At 21.7% G+C, this 23,944-nt stretch overlaps 6 protein-coding genes across 6 annotated transcripts; 5 read left to right on the top strand and 1 right to left on the bottom strand.

Moving 5' to 3' along the window:
* Nucleotides 1-40: 40 nt before the first annotated feature.
* Nucleotides 41-4,991, top strand: PBANKA_0509600 (conserved Plasmodium protein, unknown function; the record flags this gene model as incomplete). Its single annotated transcript, XM_034568337.1, has 13 exons — nucleotides 41-413; nucleotides 584-743; nucleotides 853-926; nucleotides 1,037-1,258; nucleotides 1,394-1,579; nucleotides 1,758-1,834; nucleotides 1,930-2,151; nucleotides 2,256-2,472; nucleotides 2,646-2,693; nucleotides 2,831-2,949; nucleotides 3,073-3,628; nucleotides 3,714-4,850; nucleotides 4,960-4,991. 13 exons carry the CDS (start codon nucleotides 41-43, stop codon nucleotides 4,989-4,991), a joined length of 3,423 nt encoding a protein of 1,140 aa, XP_034420337.1.
* Nucleotides 4,992-6,110: 1,119 nt separating this feature from the next.
* On the top strand, nucleotides 6,111-8,732 carry PBANKA_0509500 (conserved protein, unknown function; the record flags this gene model as incomplete). Its single annotated transcript, XM_034568336.1, has 1 exon — nucleotides 6,111-8,732. One exon carries the CDS (start codon nucleotides 6,111-6,113, stop codon nucleotides 8,730-8,732), a length of 2,622 nt encoding a protein of 873 aa, XP_034420336.1.
* An 828-nt stretch (nucleotides 8,733-9,560) lies between these two features.
* Nucleotides 9,561-10,679, top strand: PBANKA_0509400 (ATP synthase mitochondrial F1 complex assembly factor 2, putative; the record flags this gene model as incomplete). The annotated part of the gene is made up of 1 exon (XM_034568335.1): nucleotides 9,561-10,679. One exon carries the CDS (start codon nucleotides 9,561-9,563, stop codon nucleotides 10,677-10,679), a length of 1,119 nt encoding a protein of 372 aa, XP_034420335.1.
* A 363-nt stretch (nucleotides 10,680-11,042) lies between these two features.
* PBANKA_0509300 (glutamine--fructose-6-phosphate aminotransferase [isomerizing], putative) lies at nucleotides 11,043-13,316 on the bottom strand (the record flags this gene model as incomplete). Its single annotated transcript, XM_034568334.1, has 1 exon — nucleotides 11,043-13,316. The coding sequence occupies one exon, from the start codon at nucleotides 13,314-13,316 to the stop codon at nucleotides 11,043-11,045; it is 2,274 nt and encodes a 757-aa protein (XP_034420334.1).
* Nucleotides 13,317-16,369: 3,053 nt separating this feature from the next.
* Nucleotides 16,370-19,527, top strand: PBANKA_0509200 (EF-hand calcium-binding domain-containing protein, putative; the record flags this gene model as incomplete). The annotated part of the gene is made up of 7 exons (XM_034568333.1): nucleotides 16,370-16,500; nucleotides 16,592-16,685; nucleotides 16,769-16,892; nucleotides 16,982-17,374; nucleotides 17,472-19,129; nucleotides 19,216-19,341; nucleotides 19,462-19,527. 7 exons carry the CDS (start codon nucleotides 16,370-16,372, stop codon nucleotides 19,525-19,527), a joined length of 2,592 nt encoding a protein of 863 aa, XP_034420333.1.
* A 532-nt stretch (nucleotides 19,528-20,059) lies between these two features.
* PBANKA_0509100 (conserved Plasmodium protein, unknown function) lies at nucleotides 20,060-23,452 on the top strand (the record flags this gene model as incomplete). Its single annotated transcript, XM_034568332.1, has 1 exon — nucleotides 20,060-23,452. One exon carries the CDS (start codon nucleotides 20,060-20,062, stop codon nucleotides 23,450-23,452), a length of 3,393 nt encoding a protein of 1,130 aa, XP_034420332.1.
* Nucleotides 23,453-23,944: the final 492 nt, after the last annotated feature.

The raw sequence follows: 23,944 nt of genomic DNA, 5'->3' as shown, positions 1-23,944 counted from the left end.
AATTTCGAGCATTTTAGTGTATTTTTTTTTGGAGATTAAAATGAAAGAATGCAATAAAATCTTAGAGTTAGAAGAAATTCAAAACAATATATTAAATAATAGGAAAAAATACAATTATGAATTTTTAATAAATATTTTTTTAATATTTTTTCATTTATTTTTGTACATAAATATTATTGGCATTTATTACACATACAACAATAGAACTTTTAAAGCATGCTTTAACAACTCAGTATCCCATATTATACAAAATAGTTATTTCAATGTAAATGAAATAGAAACATTTGACAAGAACTTAGAAACAATAAAAACTATATGCAATTATAAAAAAATTAATTATTTAAAAAATGCAGATGATAATAATTTAAAATTTTCCCTAAATCTGTATAACAAACATGTTAACACATATATAGGTTCATAAAAACAAAAAAAGATATATAATACTTTTCTATACATGGTTGTTTTTTTTATAATATTTCAATTTAAATATGTTTATATTGTTGTGTATTATAAATTTTATTTCTATCTTTCTTTTTCAATGTGTGCATTATTTACATAATTTTCTCCTTTTTTATTTTTCTAGATTATATTATTTCATTTAATAGAATATTTAAATCTGAAATATTTAAAGAGGAAAGGAATATAGCCATTTCTCATAAATACACATTAACTGAATGGATTATATATATATTATTTAACGTGGTTACAACATTTCGAATATTTAGGGCATGGAGTATTAATAAGTTAGACATTTAAAGAACGAACAAATATATTAAAAAAAAATAAATGTATAAGACATTTAAAAATATATCATTATTATTTTCAAACTTTTCATTTTTCTTTTATAATTAGAATTCTGGAAAATGTAGTCCATATAGTAATAATAATTTTAATTAATCTGAATATTCTTTATGAGCAAATAATAGGTAATATAAAATGTGTATGTTTTATTATTATTACTATTATTATTATTATTATTGTTACATTGCCAGAAATAAGCATATTTCCATACCTCAACTTATTTATTTTTTCATAGGGTTAATATATTATGAATCGATTCAATTCCAAATTTTTGAAGGAGTGATATATATATACAATGTTTTTATAATTTTAAATACATTTAATGAAATTTCAAAAAAATATAAAATATTTGATATTCCAATAAAAATTATACAAAATAGTATAAAACATAACCACTCATTTTTGATATTGCTTCTTGGTTTTTTCATTTTAAAAATTTTTAATTATTTTTCAAGTGGTAATAAAATATTAGAATATATAAAGGAATATTTTGAGAAAATTTTCAACTTTGTACATTTCCATTTATGAATATTTGTCATTTTGAAAAAAATAAAAATATAATTTTGTTTTTTTTTTATTTACACTCTTTTAGGAGATGGACAATACAACAGCACCTTTAGCTTAATATACGATATGTCTGACAACGAAATAATGAAAACAAAATATATTTATAATTTCTTTTTTACAATTATTTATCAATTTTTTATAATTCCTATGATAATAATATTGTCAACAACGACAACATTTCTACTTATTCACAAACATAAACACTATTTCAGTAGTAATCGGAAATAAAAAAAAAGGAAAAAAAATATCTTAGTGAAGAAAAGACTTATTTTTTGTTCATTTTTTTTATACAACACATCACTATTGCTTAATTGTTTTGAGAAATATTTATATTCATGTACTTGAAATTCAATTTCTATTTATTCTTTATTTTTTATTTTACTTTGTAGAAAAGCGCCCTATAAATTTTCCGATTTTAAAGAGTATCAAAAAATATATTTTTTTGTTTTCAGAAAAAAAAAAAATAGTAGGAAAAAAACGAATAAAAAAGTAGACAAAACTTGAAGGGAGATGCTTTATCATTTCCTTTCATAAAATTATTATTTTCCTCCTCATTTACAGATACCAGAAGAAATAGAACAAAATTTTAATAACATTGAAAATGTGGAAATTGAAAAAGACGAAGAAAAAGTAAAGATCGTGAAAAAAGTAAATTTGTCACTATTTTTCATTTTTTTTACTTTATTTATTTTTAATATAATACTTGGTAAAAATTATTATCCTCATGTTAATGAACATTTTTCGGCTTTATTGAATGAACTGTTTGCATCTGAATCGAGGCAGGTAAAAAAGAACGTCAAAAAAATGACAAATACGAATAAATGATAAATATTACAACTTTATATATTACGAAAAACATTTTTATGGATTTTTTTGCTTCGATGCAGGGAATATATTTCGATACGTTAACTTCAAAAGAGGAATATTATAATTTTTTAAATTCTGTAATATTAAATAATATAATGAAAAATAAAAAATGTATTGATAATAAAAAATTATATGAATTTGAATCCGATATAACTAATAGTGATATATTTTTGTATGAAAATTATTTCCCTATTTTTCCTTATGATATTTATATTAAATTTGGAGACGATCAAAAAGGTACACCATTTTTATTTGTCTATATTTTCGAAATAAACAAATAAAATGAAAAAATTATTGGATATTATGACAATATAGGAATATGATTATTTGAGAATAATTACATTAACTATTTTTTCTTATTTTTATAATTTTATATTTCTTAATTTTTTTTATGTTTTCATTATTTCCAGATAATGTAACTCTTGAAAATTCTTTATTTTTCTATAACTCTGAAACTGGTAAAGAACATTATGAAAACGCAGAAAATTTTGTGATTCTACTCTTTTAAACGTTCATTCGCATTTTTCTTAATTTTAATGCACCATTGCTCTGACATTTCTAACATCATTATGTTTCTTTTCCTTTTTAAAACAAGCTCAAACCAAACTAAACCAGTATAAGGATCTTTTTGATGATTCCGAAGAAATCTCAAAAAATTATGAAACACATTCTATTCTATACAATTTTGAAAACGATTTGCTAGTACTTATAAAGGTTATACATCCATATATAACAAAATGTGAATACATATTCATAAATAATAATTTTTTGAACTTGGTTAAATTTCTTGGCATTCCCAACTTTACTGTCTTATATATTTTTTTTTTTTTTGTTCAGACCTCGTTAAATACGCATTATAATGGGCAAGGGAAACAAAAAAAAGAAATAATTGTGTATAAAATAAATAGTGAAAAAACAAGTATGGCTATAATTGAAATGATAATTTTAGGAAGTTTAATAGTTATAATAGTTGTTTATTTTATTTTAACAATATATTTGTCATATTACCATAAAATAAATAATATTTATATGAATTGTTTATTATTTTCTTTTTTTCTTATATCATTTTTATTTTTTTTATTGAATATCATATCATATAAATCTATGAGCCATTATAATGATTATATTGAAAAAATAAAAAATAAAAACATTTCTATAATATTTAATATGGAACAATTAACAAAATTCAGATCAATGATTCAAGATTTAATAAATAAAAATTTTTACACACATTATCGAAATTTATTTTCTTGTTTTATTATTATTATATCTATATTAAAAATATGTTTTCTCTTTTTTACTTATTATTTTTTCTCTTTTTTAAAATACAAATATTACTTTCTTTTTACAACACTCCCTATATTTTCCTTGGTTTTTTTTGCATCCACACTGGGTAAGTTTACAGAAAAAAAAAAAAATAATAATAAAATAAAACTCTACATTTCGCTACCTCATTTTTATCATATTCATCTTTTTAGGGCCCAACAGAATTACTTATTTGTCTAAAAATTTTTTAGAACGGATAATGACGTTTTATCATATTAAATTGAACCCTAGGTTTTCAGTTTATAATTTTTTAAATGATAGTTTATTTTATTTTTTTTCGTTTTACATGACTTCGATCTATATATACATATTTTTAAAAAAAAATGAAAATATTATAAAATTAAAATTTCAAAAAAAAAATGAATATTCGTTACATATAGACAATTTAATTATTGAAAATCATGATATACAAATATACTTCAAAGCAATAATATATAAAATAGATAAAATATTTGAAAAATTAAGAATAATAAAAGAAAATAATTATATATGTCAAACACTAAATCAGTATATACAATTTCATAACAATATTTGTCAAAAAAATGAATTTTTAAAAAAACAAAATTATATTTCATATTATTATGGTTCAGATATACAAACAAACAATAACAAAATAGTTGATGAAACTGTTCAAGAACATGTTTTTAAAGAAAATCAAATAATTGATAAAAAAGCATCAGAGGGTAAATCACTCGATGTATATATCAATATTCAAAACAACCCCAAAGATTATAATAATAATACACATGCACCTTTTATTTCTGATATAAGTGACAAAATAAAACCTGAAAATAACAGTATAAAAAACATACAAGATCATTTTGAAAAAAATGAGCATATAGAAATTGTCAAACAAATTGAAAATATGAATTTATTTTTTACAAAAATATTAAATACAAAGTATGATTTCAATTTTTTATCAGGGTGTATAGAAAATTGTAAAACTAGGAATGAAAAAAATTTAGGAAAAAAAGAAACAAAAAAAAACGTACTAGAAAATATGATAGTAAATTTGTTAAATGATTTAGAACATATTGAAAATATTAAAACCACGTATACATATATAGTATTTTTAAAAATAAAAAAACATATATTAATTAATAGAATACAAAATTTGAATTCTAATAAAATAAAGCTTAAAAAAGAGTATGAAAATAAATTCATATATCAAAAGCATTTAGTTAATTTTAAAAAAATACTAAATGATGAAATGAAAATATTAAAAGAAAATATTTGTATACAGAAAAATTTGGAGGGAGCTTTAGTTCAAATCATAGAGGACGAATGCTGTAATAAATATATTTTAATTATTTCTAATTACATATTTTCAAAGTTAATAAATATGTCTATTGTATATTTTGTGTATTTACTTATTTCATGACCCTTTTTATTTTTTAGTCTATAAAAAGGACATCTATGAAGAAAAATGACAAATCTGTGCATATCATTATACGGCTATGATTGTGGGAAAAAAAAATTTAATCGAACAATACACAATTAGTTAGTATATGCAATATATTTATTATTTCACCAAAAAATGGAGCTATTCTTTTATTTTACTATCTTTAAAATTTTTATAAAAATATAAAAACATAAATTGTGTATACATATAAGATTCATTAAACAATTAAATATATCCTTAAGTGCGAAAAAATATCATGGCTTTTTATAATTTCTATATGAACACTAACGAAATGCTCCACTATATTGATTATTTTAATTTTTTACTTTTTTATCATTTTTTTAACCTCGAATTAATATAAGAACACATAAAACCTATTTATCATGAATTCAAAAGTGCAATTAGTATAAGTCTATATATATCACGTGAAATATATATAGTGATATATATGCGTGGCATAACATATTTTTTTTTTTACATTATCTTTAAATTGAAGAGGGGTACAACATATATTTATAAATTACATTTTTTTCTCATTATTCTATGGTATTAAATTATGAATTATTATTTTTCTGATTTCGATTATTTTTTTTTTGTTTATATATATTTTTTTTTGTGGGATTGGAAACATTATGATATACAATTTTTTTATATAGGAATAAAGATATATTTTGTTAATTTGCTTAATTATAATATTTATTTTTAAAATTTTATTCTTTCGTTCCCATTAATTTTATAAAAAGGAATACGATAATTTATTTCTTAAGTAAATATTTATAACTTGAACTTAGCTATTAAGAGGGTAAGTCATACATACATACATATATATATATATATATGGATATATGAATATATGTGATAGCCATAATAAAAACTTATAAAATTGTGCTGACATGTACAGGCATTTTATGGCATATGGATAGCTATGAAATGATTGTATAATGAAGGTTTTGTAAATAAGATATTGTTTCGTAATTTGTGTGTCACAAGTGTATTTGTTTACTTTTTCTTGTATGTATAGTTGGCTTATTTTTATATTTATGCTACATTTTACTATAAGATTTCTCAAAAACAAAAACCATGTTTCAAAGATTTATTTTTTTTCCTTTGAAAAGTTTTCATATGGCTAGCTAAATTTTAAAAAAAAATGCTTGTTCTACTCCTTTTTGCAACATGGTCATTTTTATCATGCGCTTTTTACAATTCTGTTAAATTACGATGGAATGAAAATGAGATAATACAACTGAATGGAAGTAACAAATTAGCTACATTCCCAAGTAGCTTAAATAAAAATAAATATAAAAGACATTTTTTTATTAACAATAGTGTGTTTGAAAAAAAAAATGGGAATAAAATACAGCCACACATGCCCACAAAATTTAATAAAGAAAAAAATAATATATTTTTAAATGCAGAAAATAATATTAATCCAAAAGAGTTGATTATTGAAAAATTTAAAAGTAATGATAATAATAATGATTTTTTTTATAGTAAATTTTTTATAAATAATAAAGAAAGAACATTTATAATAGACCTATGTAGCGATAACAGTTTTATATTTCAAAAAGATGAGAAGGAAGGAATTTTTGATATGAAAGAAAATATTGATAACACATTATCAAATAATTATATTAATCCCAAGTTGTTATACATGAACTTTCATTCAAGTGATGTTCAGGAAATAAAAGACGAAATATATTTAAACAATACAAAACTTGAAGCAACGAAAATCATCACAACTATTAGCGATCATATTAAAAAAAAATTCGATTTTTATGTTATAAAAAATAATGATATTAGTAAAAGTTTTGATGGAATTATTGGATTTGATATATTAAAACAGTTCAACATGGTTATATTTGATACAATAAATATGAAAATTAATTTAATTGATGACGAAAATTGTAATGAATTACGAGATAACATTCATAAAGAAAAAGAAAACATGTATGCAATATCATTAAGAAATTATTCAAATAATTTAAAATACTTTATTGCAAACATTAATGAATCTGAACCTCATAAATGTTTTATAGACACAGGAAATTCTAGAACAATTATTGTAAACAGTGATATATTTCCAGATAAGTATAATGATGCAAAATCTGTCGAAACTGTTGAAAATATATTAAATAAAAAATTTAGTGTGGAAAAGGTTGACATAAAAAATTTTAACATTATCACAAAAAATAATAAAATAGTTAATGCAGAATTAAATAATGTTTACAAAGGGAATATGGAATATTTAGATAAAAATGTTATATTATTAGGGTTGGACTTTTTAAAAGATAAAAAATTAATTTTTGATTTAAAAAATGGAATTTTATATTTGGAAGGAAAATCTATGCATATATCATCAAAAGAGAGTACATCAATTGATATTTCCGAAAACAGCCAAAATTTGGACGATGTTGAAATAAGTCGTAAATGTAAAGAAATTTATGAACAGTTAAGAAAAAAAGAAATAAATTTTTTAAAAATAACAAATGAATTAGAAAGTGAAAATATATACATAAAAGATTGTAAAAATACTGATGATGTAATAAAAAAATATGCAATTAAATTGGTTTATGGTCCAAGTGTGTTAAAAACTAATGACAGAGAAACTATTAAAAAAGAATTTGATATTAGATATAATGAAATTACAGAATTTTTTAAAAAGTTAAATAATGAACAAAAACAAAATATGTTAAATGATATTGTAAATATTATGAAGAGGAATACTAATAGCAATTTTATTGGTTATGAACATTTGGGAGAAGAAAAAGTTTCAAAACTTATTGAGCAGTTTGTAAATTATGAAATAAATAATAATTCATATTCTTTACATTTGTTTAAATCTAATAATGTAAATAAAAAAAATGAAAATGCTCTAATTGAAGAATATAATTTTTTATATAATGTATACACATCCCATCCTGAATATTCTTTTGAAATTCTGAACGATTTTAAAAAAGAATTGACAAAGCAAAAGATCAATTTTAAAGATTGTAAAGATGAAACAGACTTAATAAAAAAGGTAGCTGAAATGAGAGTATTTCTTAACGGGAAAAATGGGGGGCATGATAATAAAAATAAAAATCGAAGAAATGTAATTGTTAGAAAATTTACAAATGATGATAATAATGTGCATACACAAATAATAATACGGAGAAGTGGATTAGATTCAGATAATTATGATGACAATAATAATTTAGATAATTTTTTTAATGGTAATAAAGAGGATGGAGAAGGATATTCATATAACGGAATGAATAATAATTTAAATGATTTATTTCCTAATTCATTGTTTTCAGGAATATTTAAAAATTTTTTTGGAAATAATAACAATGATAGTGAAGAAATAGATAATGAAAATGATGATAATCAACATGATCTTTTATCTGAATTAAATAACTTTTTTGGATTAGGTGCAAATATGGATAATAATTTTTTAAAAAAAAAAAAAAAAAAAAAAAGTGTAATTGGATTTAAAACCAATACACCACAAAACAATAATAATAAAGAAGAAAAAACAGATTCAATAGAACAAGCAATTAAAAATGAAAAAGATGTAGATATTATATTTCTTTTAAATAAAGTACAAAAATTAAATGATGACAATTTAAAAAATTTTATACTCCAATCCTTAAAAAATGATACTATACGAAATATGCTTATCGACGCAGTTAAAAATGGTTATCAAAATATATATGACAAATGTAAGAAACAAAACGACAATAAGAGTATGTACCTACTTCAAATGCTGAAACAATCAGGAATTTTTTGAATAAGCAGACGATTTAAATAGTATTTTAAATCTATAGATTTATATTTAATTTATTTCTTCTTTGTCAAAAACAACGTTATAATATGACGTTAACCTCTTAGTGTGTGTATCACGTGCCTGTATTATGTTTTTGCAGCATATATTGGTTTTTATACTTTATCTTTTATTCCTACATTTTTTTATTTTGTTCAAAATTATATGCTATGCCTTATCTTGTAATAATAAATTTTTATGTTAATTTTTAACTTATTTTATTATATTATTTTTACACTTTTTAATAGTAGCCCCATCGCTTTCCTTTTTGAATTTTTTAAAATAATGTAGATTAAGGAAAAATTAAAAAAAATTAAAAAATAAACACGATAAAAGAAAAAAAAAAATAAATGAAATATTTGCGTTATTATATTTTTCTTAAAAATGTATCCTCATTATAATGACTAAGAGGACCCTGTCGGCGTGTGCGCCATTTTGATATTATTTTTTCAACAATTTTAGAATATATTTTTCCGTTTTGATATTTAATGTTTTTTTTTATTTTTTCTTATATTAGCTATCCAATATACTATTTTACATGTATTAGCAATATTTTCTTTAAGGGTGTAGCTTGTTGCGTTTTTAAACATCAAGTGGGGATCTCATCCCTTTTTCGCTTATTTGTTTTTTTGATTACATGGTTTGTATCTGTTTATAAAAAATAACAACAATAAAAATAATATGAATAAGCCAATCAATCTGTAATATTCAAAAAATTGAAAACAATGAATGATCTTGTTTTTACCCTAACCAAAAGATACATTAAATTTATATACATTCTCAATTTTCTACAATATGAAGAGGAAAAATATACAAAATAATATATTTCATATTTTTAAAAAGAATAATAGTTCTTTTATTTGTTTTGGTGAAGGAAAATATAATTTAAAGAAATTTGAGAATTTAAAAAAAATCGATTTGAAAAAAAATGCAAGTATTAACAAGATAGAAATATTTATTGATGGAAAAAAATTATTAACAAACAATAGAAATGTTTTTGCAGTTCAAAATATGGATCTAGCTTTTCTTGTAAAATTAGAGTTACTACGAAATAGTAAAGAAATGAATATTTTAAAAATGCCTTTAACATTATTCATGAATAACTTAATCGATTTTATAAATCCCAAAGAGGGAATAGGTGTAAAGACAAACAATATTAATATAATTCAGACTGAAAATAATAATAATTATAAAATTAATCATCTGGAAAAAGAAGAAAAGAACAATACTCACAATCATGTTAATAATATGGACAAAGACTTAGATAATTGCAGAAATGAAACAGGAAATTTTTTAACAAATTTTTCAAATTGCAACATTAATGGAATGTCACACTTCGATATGCAACGAGCTTTGATAGAAAAAAATATTTATGATCATTTCAAAACTGATTTAATTTTTTATAGGAGTGATGAAATAAATTCTTTTGGAACCGAGAAAAAAAAAATTATGGATTTAGAGAATCCTATAAATCTACCAAATAGTGTTAATTATTTGGAAAATTATAAAATTAAAAACTTACGTGAAGAAGAAAATAATATTTATAATAAATTTATGAATATGTTTGAAGATATTCATAAAATAAAATTAAATAGCGCTAAAAATTTTGAAACCCCTGAACAAGATGAACATGTTCATAAAACAATTCAAAATTTGATTAAAAATATGAACAATTCAGAAATTTTTATTTTTTATAAATGCACACAAATTTTAAATTCATTTATATTTAGTTATTTATTTTTAAAAGGTTACATAAATTACAAAGATGTCTATCGTTATTGCAACCTGGAATATATATACCAGTTTTCAAAATGGGGATATGTATACGATATTAATATTGTAAAGGACTCAAGTTCGTTGCTAACATTATCATCTTTAATGTTAATTACGAGAGCAATGAATACAGAAACATGAAAGTATATTAATAAGTTAGGCGAAACCTAGTTTGCGCACACACTCATGGGAAAACAAGTAGCAATACGTATGTATTATACATATATATATATATATATACAAATATTTCACTTCTTGTGAATAAAATATCAAAAAAAATTAACAGTTTTCCCCTCAAGGTGATAATTAGATTAGCGAAAAACATGATATCTTGGGTAACCCAAAAAGATTCACCCTGTTTGTATTCACTAGAGGGTTAACAACAAAAAAATCAATAAAAAATAAAAAAAATAAAACTGTAATAAACTGGAAAAAGGTGAATGCAATCGAAATAAACTACATATATGAAACTGTTTGCGGATAAATAGAACAGCGGTTTTCGTATTATACTGTAACCGTTTTTGCTAGTGATCGAGGTTTATCCGGATTGTGACCCAAATTAACACTCATATAATAAGCCAACATTTGCAATGGTATAACTGCAAGTAGCGATGTAAGCAAACCGTTGTTTGGTATCAATATAATGTCATCAGCAAAATGATTACAAAGATTTACATCATCAGTTAAGCATATAATATGTGCACCCCTTGATTTTATTTGTTCGCCAATACTAATCATTGAATTTTTTGTGCCATCATTAAAAATAAGCATAATTACAGGTATGTTGTCATTTCCTCCCAATAAGGCATAAGGGCCATGTTTAAGAGCATTTCCTGTCGACCCCTCACAATGTATATATGCAATTTCTTTAATTTTTAATGCACCCTCTAAAGCTATTGGATAGCTTATTCCATTTCCTATGATAAACATTGACTTTGCATTGGACAATTTATGTGATAATGCTTTGCATGTATCTTCACATGATTTAATAGTTGTATCCGCATATCGTGGTAATCTATATAATGAATTTATTAAAGAACTAACTTTATTATTTGAGCTTAAATTTTGTTTATTTTGAAAAAACCATAAAGCTATTAATGTTAATACAGAAACTTCAGATGTAAAACATTTTGTTGATGCGACACCAACTTCTCGACCTGCATTTAGATATACACCTCGACCAGTCATATTAGCAATAGTTGATCCCACTGAATTAATTACCGATAATTTTTTTAAATTAAAATATTCTGCTAATTTACAAGCTTTAATAATATCACGAGTTTCGCCACTTTGTGATATAAATATAATTCCTTCTTTTTCTTTCGGAATAGAAGATATATTAAAATCGCTAGGATCCATAACTTGTACAGTGTTAAAACAATGTAAATAATTCATAATATATTTACAAAATAATGCAGCATAATATGATGTACCACAACCGATTAAAATTATATTTTCTATATTTTTTAACTCATCGACGTATGGGTCTAAACCACCTAATTTAACAATATTATTTTTAAGATTAAATCGTCCACCATTATTTAAAGATTTTGATAAACTTATAGATTGCTCATGTATTTCTTTAATTGTCCAATGTGGATATGGATCTGGTGTTTTTTGTATAACTATTTCTGGTATATTATCAAATTTTTTTATCATTTTTAAATTGTTAATATTATTTTTATTTATTAACATTATTTCTCCATTTTTCAACGATATATATTCATTAGTAAATGCAAATAATGCAGAATGTTCAGAAGCTACAAACATTTCATTATCTTTTATACCTATATGCAAGGGCGAACCATTTGCTGCTAATATCATTTCGTCAGGAAAATCTTTATGAATAATGCAAAAACTCCAAGTTCCTTCTAACTGTTTTATAGAAGATACAACAGCATCTTGAAAACTTTGTTTTTGATCTAAAAAATATCCAATTAAATTTGCAACAACTTCTGTATCAGTATTTGATTTGAATGGAATGTTTTTTTGTACTAAAAATTTTTTTAACTCTCTATAATTTTCAATCATTCCATTATGTACAAGACTAATTCTTTCTTTATAATCTGCATGAGGGTGTGCATTTTCATCAGTTTTACTCCCATGTGTTGCCCATCTTGTGTGTGCAATACCAATATTATCATTTTTATGGCTGGTCATGTAATTTCCACGTAATTTTTCAATAGCATTGGATGCTGAACTACTTGCATATTTTGTTGTTTTTAATGAATTGCTTTTATCAATTGTTGACATACCACATGAATCATATCCTCTGTTTTGTAATATTTCAATCCCATCTATTAATATTTTTGAGGCATCTCCATCACCTAAATATGCCATAATACCACAACAGCTAGCTTTATTCTTTGGAAATAACAAATCAAAAAAATTTTTTTTTTTTTTTTTACCCTTTTCTTCCTTGCTGTTCATAATTTCGTACATCCCAAAAATAGCTAGCATGGCTAAAAAAAAACTTTTGCTCGATACTTGATATGTTTGGAAATACAGTGATAAGTGTTTACTACTATATCCGTTGCTGTTTTTCTTCCTTACACTGCCTTCAATAATATTATCCATATCTTGGCTAGAAAAATTATTACCTAATTTTGACGAAAACATACATCGCATCCACAATTTATTATATCTTGGATTTTTAATGTTATAGTCGTTGTATATACTTTTCCTAAAATAAGTGACATATTTTTTTTTGTTTGACCCAAATTCATTTTCGAACTTATTTAGAAGTCGCTTCAGAAAGGCATTTAATTTAGACTTCATTTTACCCCCTTATTCAATTAATACTAAATTGGTTGGTACAATTGTACAGGATATTATTTCTTTTCAATTTCTTTACAAGTCTTTTGCCCATTCACAGGTTTGGAAATATAAAAATGTAACTAAAAATACGACAAGGCATACTTGCCCGTCTTTCTTTTTTTCTTCTCTTTTTTTAGTTCACTTTCTATTTTCTTTATTAAAAATTTATATATATATGCGCGTGTATAATGAATTTTCTAAAATTTATTATATTTTTTTATCATTTTAGCATTTAATTGGATCCCTTTTCGTGTATTTAAATATAAATTTTATATTTATCTTTCCCGTTTTATTTTTCTTCGTTTCCCAAAAAGGTTCCCAATAAAATAAGTCTTTTCTTAACTATTGTATGTTGTAAATAAAGTAAAATGGGAATAAATAATAAAAAATACAAATAATTAATAATACCAATGATATAAAACAATATAATCACCATATAAGTATTTTTTTCAGGATTTCTTTTTTTATTAAAGCCTTTCACATACCTTCCTTTTTATTCCCTTTTTCGTTAAAAGGGTGTTTTATGTAATCATGATTTTATTCCCAATTTTCTTTAAATTTTTTCGTTATAACTTAATTGTACACATTTTATTTATTTTTTGTTGGAAAAACATTATTCCTATTTTGTATTTTTTTCTATATACATGCATATTTATTTGTATTTGTGCATTGTGTAATATATTTTATTTATCAAACTGCTAAGCATAAAAATGCAAAAATTGTTAAAATAAATTTTATGAAAAAATTGTCAAAAAATACATTAAAATAATTACTTATTTATATAAATAAAATAAGACTTTATAATTATATAAATAGCTAAATTGGAGGAAAATATATTATGATTTTGTAAAATTGGCAAAATAATATACCTCAAACATAAAACAAACACACATTTTCTATATAGTTTTTTTTTTTATATGGAATATATATACACTTAAATATGTATATAATACCTTTTCCATCCTTATGATATATTTAAATTATTTTGATAATAAAACAGAAAGTGAATTAGCTATTTATGTTATAGAAATATTTAGTAATATCAGACTTTTATATAAACATATGAATAGGCTTAAAATAAATTATAAGTTTATGCCAATAAAATGGCTATTGATTTAATAAGAAAATACACACATATTTAATCAGTTAATTTTTTTTTTTTTAACTTTTTTAAAAAATTATTACAAAATGGGAAAAAACAAACAGTCTTTAATATAAAAAAACAATGTATTTGTACTCAACCCATATTAGGTTATCCTGTTGTTGTATATGCAAATATATATTCATTTTAACATGATTTTAATAATTGTTTAAAATAATTTTTATTCTTATATATCCATGATGGTGTCTTAACCATAATTACCATTCAATTGTAATTATATATATGTACATTTTTAAAATTGGTATATATTTTTTAGTTGTTTCTAGTTTTATTTCCAAACTATTCCTATTTTAGTAATTATGTAAACAATCAAACAATGGCGGCATATTTTTTTTATAATCGAAAATGTAACTTATTCTGAACGTTCATATTATTATATGTAAAAAATAAAAAAAGACAATACATAATATAACTATTTGAATGGAAAAACTAATTTTGTGTTCCATCCAATGCTTTTAACATTATATATTAAGAAATGGTAGATAACCATGTACATATATATATTTATTTATTTATATATTTATATATTTATTTATATATTTATTTATATATATATTTATATATATATTATATATTTATTTGAGGGTAGTATATATACATAATTGTTTGTTTTGCTGTCCTACTAGTATACGGGTATATAATAGAACTTTTTGAAAATATTACACTAATTATATTTTTATTCGATTTATAATATAAATAATTCTTTTAAATATTTTGTTTAATCAATATATCATTTTTTTTTATTTGATTGGAATTATTTTAAAAATATGTGGATATCATTTATCGCTATGGGGCAATGATAGTATATTATTTTTGTAGTAAAAAAAAAAAAACTATAAAAAATATGAGCAAACAAAATATAATAAATAATATATGCCTATATAATAAATTTCAAACTAAAGAAAAAAAAGATATATAATAAATGTGAAATAAATTGTAATTTTTATTATTTTAATTATTCTTTTCATATTTTCTATTTACTATAGTTTTATTTAATAATTTTTTTAGAGTATATTTATTTTTTTTTAATATAAATAGTTTTTGTGAATTTTATAATAATTTTAATCTTAAAAAAATAAAAATATTTATATTATTACTTTTAATTATATCAACCTCGCAAGTTATTTGCGTGGGTATGTATATGCCATTACCTTATTCTAGAATACAATCATATTATATGCTTGTTTTAAAATATATAATTTAAAATTTTATGAAATATATTGATAATATACATAAGCATCAAATGTCATAATATATACATCCTACATATATTTTAGTTTGTTCTGAAATGCTTATTGTTTTATTTATTAGCTTATTAATTTGTGTAACATTTGATATTTAATTGTGTTCATTTTGTGGATACAAATGTATATATATGCATGTATTTTACTAGTAATTTATTTTAAGACAGTATATACACGTTTTCTTAGTTTTTGCATTTATGGAAAAGATTCAAAGTTTGCATTTTACCATTTACAGTTTCAGCATTTTGTTTATTATCACATCCAATGCCTGTTTGATCCTATTATTATTTTGTAATTAAGCATATTATAATATTTTTCATTTTTTAAACATATATATACTTAAATGAATAAGACCGATTTCTTTTACAGCATTTTTCAAGCACATTTTTAAGATTCAAAACAAATAAAAAGTTTGAGAAATTAATGTATATTATCAGAAAGTTTGTATTTAGTCCGTTTTAGTGTATAATATATGTTGACAATTAAACAATATAAAAATATGTAATATATTTTATTATGTCAAATTAAGTATTAACCTACAAATTAATAATTTTTTTTTCACTGATATAAGAAATATAATTATTTATAAGTACAAAATTGAAAGTAAAATGAATAACACATTTAACGATAAAAAAAATCCTCAAAATAATGTTTTAAATATTTCAGAACCCCCAACATGGTCAACTAATAGAATATCTCTTTCCTCAGAAGAATATGTATATTATGTAAATTTATTTAAGTAATGAAAAAAAAGTAGAAATAGTAAAAAATATATTCCATGGTTATATATTTCCATATTTTTCGCTCAACCTTTTTATATTTGTTTACAGCTTAAACGATAAATACGAACATAATTATATTGATAATAAAACAGCGTCATCTTTTTTACAAAACTCTGGTTTATCTATTGCGGTTTTGCATTCAGTGAGCTTTAGAAAGTTGAAAAAAATGAAAAAAAATGAAAAAAACATATAAAACAATTTTTTATGCATTTTCGATTTTTTTAGATATGGGAATATAGTGATATTCAAAACAAGGGGTATTTAACTCTTGAGGACTTTTTCATTTGTTGTAGGCTCGTTGCTCATGCACAAAATGGAAATCCCTTGAGTTCTGACATGATTAATAGACGTAAGTGAATTGCAATAAATGAAAATAGATGTACATCTAATATATAGAAACAAATAAATATATAATGATATATTTTTCATGATTTTTAGAACCTCCTTGCCTTCCAAGCTTTGATATAATAAGGCATAAATCCTTTTCAAATATTTCCAATCTAGAAGGAACTATTGATTGGGGAATTGAAATAACAGAAAAAGAAGAATATAAAAGGATTTTCAAAAAATTAGATATAAATAATGAAGAAAAAATAGAAGGAAATATGATTAGAGAATATTATTTAAATACTTCAAATATATCAATATGTGAACTTATGCAAATATGGAATATTTCTGATTATGATAATGATGGATATTTAGACTTTGATCAATTTTGTGTTATGAATAAAATTGTTGAAATACGAAAAGTAAAAGAAATAAATATTCCATTATCTATTCCAAAAAAATTATTTAATTCAATAAATCCAGATCGCAATCTTGTTACTAATGGTAATGAAATAGGAAAATTATGATTCTTTTCTTTTTTGTTTATATTTTTTTTTTTTCAAAATAACTAATTTGAAACATATTATTCATTGTTTTGTAGATTATGATAATGCTTCATTCAAACATATGAAGAAAGGAATTGAAACTCATGGATCTGATAAATTGTCTTGTTTAAATTTGTTAAAAACTGAAAATAATGATAAAGAAGGTAATAAATATGAACATCTTAAAGATGAAGATAATGTAAATAATTATGAAAATGTCCCAAATTACGAAAATGCAAATAACGAAAATACAGATAACGAAAAACTTAATATGGAATTTGATTTCTTTGAATTTAAAAATGAAGAATCATATAATAGTCAGTATGAAAAAAAAAAAAAAAAAAAAAAAAATATAACAAAATCGAGTATGATCTTTAAGGATAAATGTGAAGAATTCTCGGGTTTTAGGAAAGAGGAAGAAGAACAAGACGATATTAGCCAAGAAGTTTCGAATAATAAAAATCATAATAATGAAATTTTAATAGTAAATAAAAAGAATAAAAAAAAAAAAAAAAGAAAAAAAAAAATCGAAGAAAAAGCATTGACATATAATGAGGAAGGATTTGAAAATGAGGAAATGGATCCAGAAAGACAAAAGCAAAAACAAAAAGATATAAAAAATAAAAATGAAAAAAAAAACGAAAAAGAAAAAATGAAGAAAAAGACAAAACAAAGGGATCAGGGAGAAGGTTGGAAAGAAAAATGGAAAGAAAAAATTAATGAAAAAATTGATGAAAATATTAGCGAGCAGAATAGTGAAAAAATTAATGACATGATATTAGAAAATATTTCTTCTAACAGAACTACTGAAAAGAATAAAGATATTGAAAATAGTGAATCTCGAAATAAAATGTGGAAAAAATTTATGAACGAATCAAAATTAGTTAAATTAAATTATAGAAATATAAAAAATCCAAATATTGAAAGTAAAGATATATATAAAATTGAAGAATTAAATAAAAAGCTTGAAGGTGAAAATATTGAAAGAAAAATAAACATTGAAAAACAAAAAAACCAATTAAATCGACTTTCTTATATATATGAACATGAATTAAAAAGATATCAATGTCTTAAAGATGAGAGAAGGAATCTCGAATTTTTAAATATATGTTTATATAAAGATATAAAATATAAAAAAGAAAATATAAAAAATATAAAAAAAGAAATTAAAGAGCTTATAAATGATATAAATAAAATAAATATAGAAAATTTAAATATTAACAAAAGTTATATTAAGAAAGAAAAAGATGTTAGAACAGCGGATCAAAAAAGAAAAGATTTAGAACAAGTTATAAATAAAGAAAAAAAATATTTAAAAAAAGATGAAAAAAATTTAATTATGCTAAAGAATATGATTTTATATTTAAGAAAACAAAAATCACAAGCTCTTAAATTACAAAATGATTTAAAAGGCAGATATGATGTTACGAATACGGATTATCAATTATTAGTTAAGAATGTTTTTCACCAACAAAATAATTTAAATAATATTATTAATAAGCGTTTGGATTTAGAAAAAGTAAAAAATCAGCAGATTGTTTTATTTAATTCTTTATCCAACCAATCTATACTACTTGATTTAAAAAATAAATATCCACAATTAAAAAAAACTCTCGAAAGTCAATCCGATTTCACATTTCAAGCCCATGATAATCCACCTCAATCTTTCCAACGAAAATATTTTGTAGACAAAAAGGGAATCCCCAATGAATTGGTAAGCACATGCCACTTCGTCATTTTTTTTTCTATTTTTTTCGTTTTTTTATTCGTTTTTTCTCATTTTTTTTCGCTTTTTTTCAGAATCGTGAAATTAAATCCACAAAAAAAAACATCAAAAATTTTGAAAACATTAAAAATGGGGACAGTGTAGATATTTTTTCCAGCCTTGATGAAATGGACTCTTTTGAGGACATCCCAGAAGAAGAGGTTCTCCAAAATTTGTGACAAAATCACTACACCTTGATGTTCAGTTCATTCGCTACATTTATTCGTTATTATTTATTCGTTATTATTTATTCATATATTTTACTATTTTTTATGTATTAGAATGGGAGCTCTAGTAAATTGTCATTGAAGGATGGGGATCTTAAGAGTGACGAAAACAGTCCATAGCCGCGCAAATGTTTTTTATTTTTTCAAAATTTGCATCATTTTTTTCAACATCTCTTTATTTTTTCAGCACTTCTTTATTTTTTCAACACTTCTTTATTTTTTCAACACTTCTTTATTTTTTCAACACTTTTTTATTTTGTTTGTTTCCCTTTTAACAACATCCACACAAAGTTACCGCTCACTACACCTTAACTAATTTTTTAATATTTAAAAATATATTCGCATAATATATTTTATTTGTGTTTATAAGAAATATGCACAAAAAAAATAGGAAAATGTAGCAATTTAGTAATATTCGAAATAATGTTGTTATTTTTATTATTGATAAAAAAAATAAATGTTGGAAAAAATATATATTTATACAAATAAATATGTAGCAAAAAAAAAGTTTTACCATATCTTTATGCCTGTGAAGTGATGCAGGCCGCATATATATATATATATCATAGAATATATTTTGTTTTATTTTAATTGTTTATATTGTTTTTATTTATATACATATTTGTATATGATAATAAATATGAGATAAGATATGGCCATAGTTGGTGTTTTTCGAATTAGCAGATGTTATTTTGGAAAATCGCAAAAGGAAAATGTAATACCGCTATATGAAAGGAAAAGTCGAGAAAAATTTAAAAAACTAAAATTATTAAAAAAAATAAAAATAAGAAATTTATATCTTAATAATAATGTGATATCTAATATTATTGTCAATAAAAATAAATTTAGAAATATATTTTCTAAGAATAATTTTCAAATTTTATATAAACCCAAGTATAATATATTTGATAATAATGATGTTGAAAAATGTAATAACAATTTAGACATCAGTTCAAATAGTTTCCTCACTATTATAAATGAAATATGTTTATTTGAAAAACAAAATAAAAAGGAGAACAATATTTTGATGAATAAAAATGAAAATATAAATCGAATAACAAAACTAAATCAAGAGTTAGTAAACTACACACATTTGAAAAGTTTTTATTTTTTTATTACAAAAAAAAATAACCATGATGTTGTTAAATATATAAATAATACAAACTTGTTAAAATTATCCATTTTTATGAACACAAAAAATATTAGAAATTATTTTATTGAGAAAGAATTTTTAAAGCGACTATGTAAAGAAGGTTTACAAAATAATGAAAAGAAAAAAGATGGAAAAAATGAAATGGAACAAACAGAAAATCATATATTTTATTTTAGCAAAATTAATATTTTCTATGTTTTTGAATTTCTTCATCATATTGGATTAAACAATGTAAAAAAAGAAAGAATTGTTATAGAAGCGCATGATATGGTTAACTACCATATGTGGTCTTTTTCTAAATTGGAAAATTTGTATACATTATTATTAAAAAATTTAACAAATAATTATATTTTAGAGAATAATGATATTATAAAATTATTATTGTTAGGGGACAGATATTTATACTTTAATAAAAATTTATTTAATTATTTAGATAGTACGATATCTATGCGTTTTGAAAATTTTGATGAACATGATATAACATTTATATGCAAACATTTAAACAAAATTTTATTTTCTATTTCAATAGGAATAAATAATATTAACTATGATCAAAAAATTCATAGACTTATAAAAAGATATGTGTGCAAAAGTCTCATTTTTTCAAATAAAACAAATGTAGAACTTTTGGAAAAAGAAAGTTGTAAAGAAAAAAATATTGCAATATCTGAACAAATAAAAACATATAATAGTTTTAAAGATTTAGTAAAAAACAGTTCGTTTGTTCATACAATAAATTGTGAACTCAAAAAATGTGTACATGAATATAAATATTATAACTTAATTGATTTATTCGAATTTTATACAATATTTGAAATAAAAAAAAAAGGAATGTTTAAAAGGTTTATGAATGAAATTGATAAATATATAAATATAATGAAATATGGATATCATGCCAAAGCATTAATTTTATTTAGCTTAAATAAAAAATATTTAAAAGAAGAAAATGAAAAAACGGTTAGAAAATTAATAAGAAGAATACCACATATGTTAAATTTTTATTGGCCTATTGAATTTGTAATTGAAACTATTATTGCATGTTCATATTTTCAATGTAAAGATAAAACATATAAACAATTATTTTTATATTTAAAAAATAATATTAAAAAATCTGTTCATCAAATCATTATAATTAATTTATTAAAATCAATGTCTATCATAAATAAAATTAACTTTACTATTTTCCACCAAATTATGAATTATATAAAATACGATATCACAAAAAACAACAATACTAAAATAAATATAAATTATACTATATACATGCTAAAATATATGTCTAAATTAAAATATATCGATTCAGAATTTTTCTATTTTTTATTGTCACAAAATAATGTTTTTAAACAAATTAAAGATTTATCAAATGAGTCATTAATTAATTTATTTTACCTTATACATAAAAATATTGATTATTTGAAAAAAAAAAAAAAAAATTTTATTAATAAAATCTACATAAAAAATTCAATAGCAAATTTTTATATAGAATATGTATTTTATCTTATATTAAATCGAGAAAACTTTTTCAATCTCAAAAAATTGAAAACAAATGAAAATATTTGTGTTCATGTAGAAAAGGGGAAATTAAAATGGGAAATAGGAATAAAAAAATATGTAACAAATTTGTTTTTCCATTATAATGAAAGCAATAATCAATTACCTTTTGAAAAAAAGGAAAGTAAAATAATATATGATAAGTTTATATCCACAAATAATGAGAAATTTGAAAAAACAAAAAATGTGAAAGAAAATACGATACTATCTATAGATGATAAAGATGAAATATCAAGTTTCGAATTTAAAGACAATAAGGTCAATGAAAATATAAAAATACACCACATTGATATTGATGAAAAAAATACAGCTGGACTTTATGCTAAAAAACTAGAAGAATTTCCTGAAAAGTGCTCACAATTTTCCTTCGATATTAACACATTCATATATTTCTTAAAAGTTTGTACAGATTTAAAAATAACAAATATAAATATTTTGAATTATTGTATAAATTATGTACATAGTCATTTAAATTTTTTTAATGAACATGATGTCATAATTTTATTTCAGTTTTTTTCTGAACAGTACATAAATTTTTTTTCTTCCATCCAAGAATCTCAAATTCGAATATTATACAGTTATTTAAATGAAGTTTTAAGAAAAAATATTTTGCATATACATGATCATCATTTACCACAGTGTGCCTTTTCAGTTATATCATTTTATTTTGTAGAAATCGTTTTAAAAAAAAAAGTATGTCCAAATAATATTGATTTGCTTGAAATATTAATGGCAATGTTGTGTAACAAAATGAGAGGAGGATTACAAATATTTATCGAAAAATATGAACCAAATGAGCAAAAAAAAATAACCTATGAATTGCTAAATATTATATCGAAAATGTTGCAAATGTTATATATGATAATGGAACGAAGGATGCCTAATGAATTGTTTGACTTTTGCAAACATATTAAAAAAGAATATTTTGAAATAAATGAAGACATAACAAGCGAAAAAGATCGAGCTAGCCAACAATTTACTCTTTTTTTATCTGACTTGTTCAGAAATAAAAAAATAGCTCATTTTGTAAAATATTTTTATTATCCCTACATGATTGACATTGTAATAGAAGAAAACACAAATGAGGATTTTCTCACACATAAAAAAAAAGCTTTATTTGTAATTGATAACCTCGAAAACTTATACTTAAAAAATGTACAAATAACTGAGTTTTTCGAAAATTGTCATTCTGAAAATGCGAGCGAAAAAAAACTTGTTTATGAAAATTGTACAACTACTTGTTTAAAGCCATATTATTTTTTGAGAGAATGGTTTTTAAATAGTAGTGGTTTTTCCGTTTTGTATGTATCAATTGATGATTGGAAAAAAATGTATAAATAACATGCCTGATTTGTATATATTTTGCATAACTACTATGGGGGGTTGCTAATATTTGCCTATATATTTTTTTAAGCATAAAGCGCTTTATTATTTATAGGCAATTTATTCATAAGAATAGTATATATACATATTATGTATAAACAAACCTTTATATATATAGAAACTTCATTTAATTTAAAAATAAAACTATAAATCAATAAGCACTCAAAAATGTTAATTTTTATTATTATTAATAAAAAAAACTAAATCGTACCTAATTATATATGTATTATCAATGAAATTAAAAATATTAAATTAAGAAAATAAATGAAATGATATTTCACAGATTAGCGAATTAAAAATTACATGTATGCCTCTATATATACACATATATACATAATATAATCAACCAATCATGGGTATTATATATATATATATCATTATATTAAGTAAAAAATGGAAATATAAACATGCTACAAGATGCGGAATTTCGGAGTATATTAAATAAAATTA

Source organism: Plasmodium berghei (assembly GCF_900002375.2).
Source record: "Plasmodium berghei ANKA genome assembly, chromosome: 5".
Taxonomy (NCBI): domain Eukaryota; phylum Apicomplexa; class Aconoidasida; order Haemosporida; family Plasmodiidae; genus Plasmodium; species Plasmodium berghei.
Note: the sequence above shows the minus strand (reverse complement) of the source record. Positions and strands in the feature narration are given on the sequence as shown.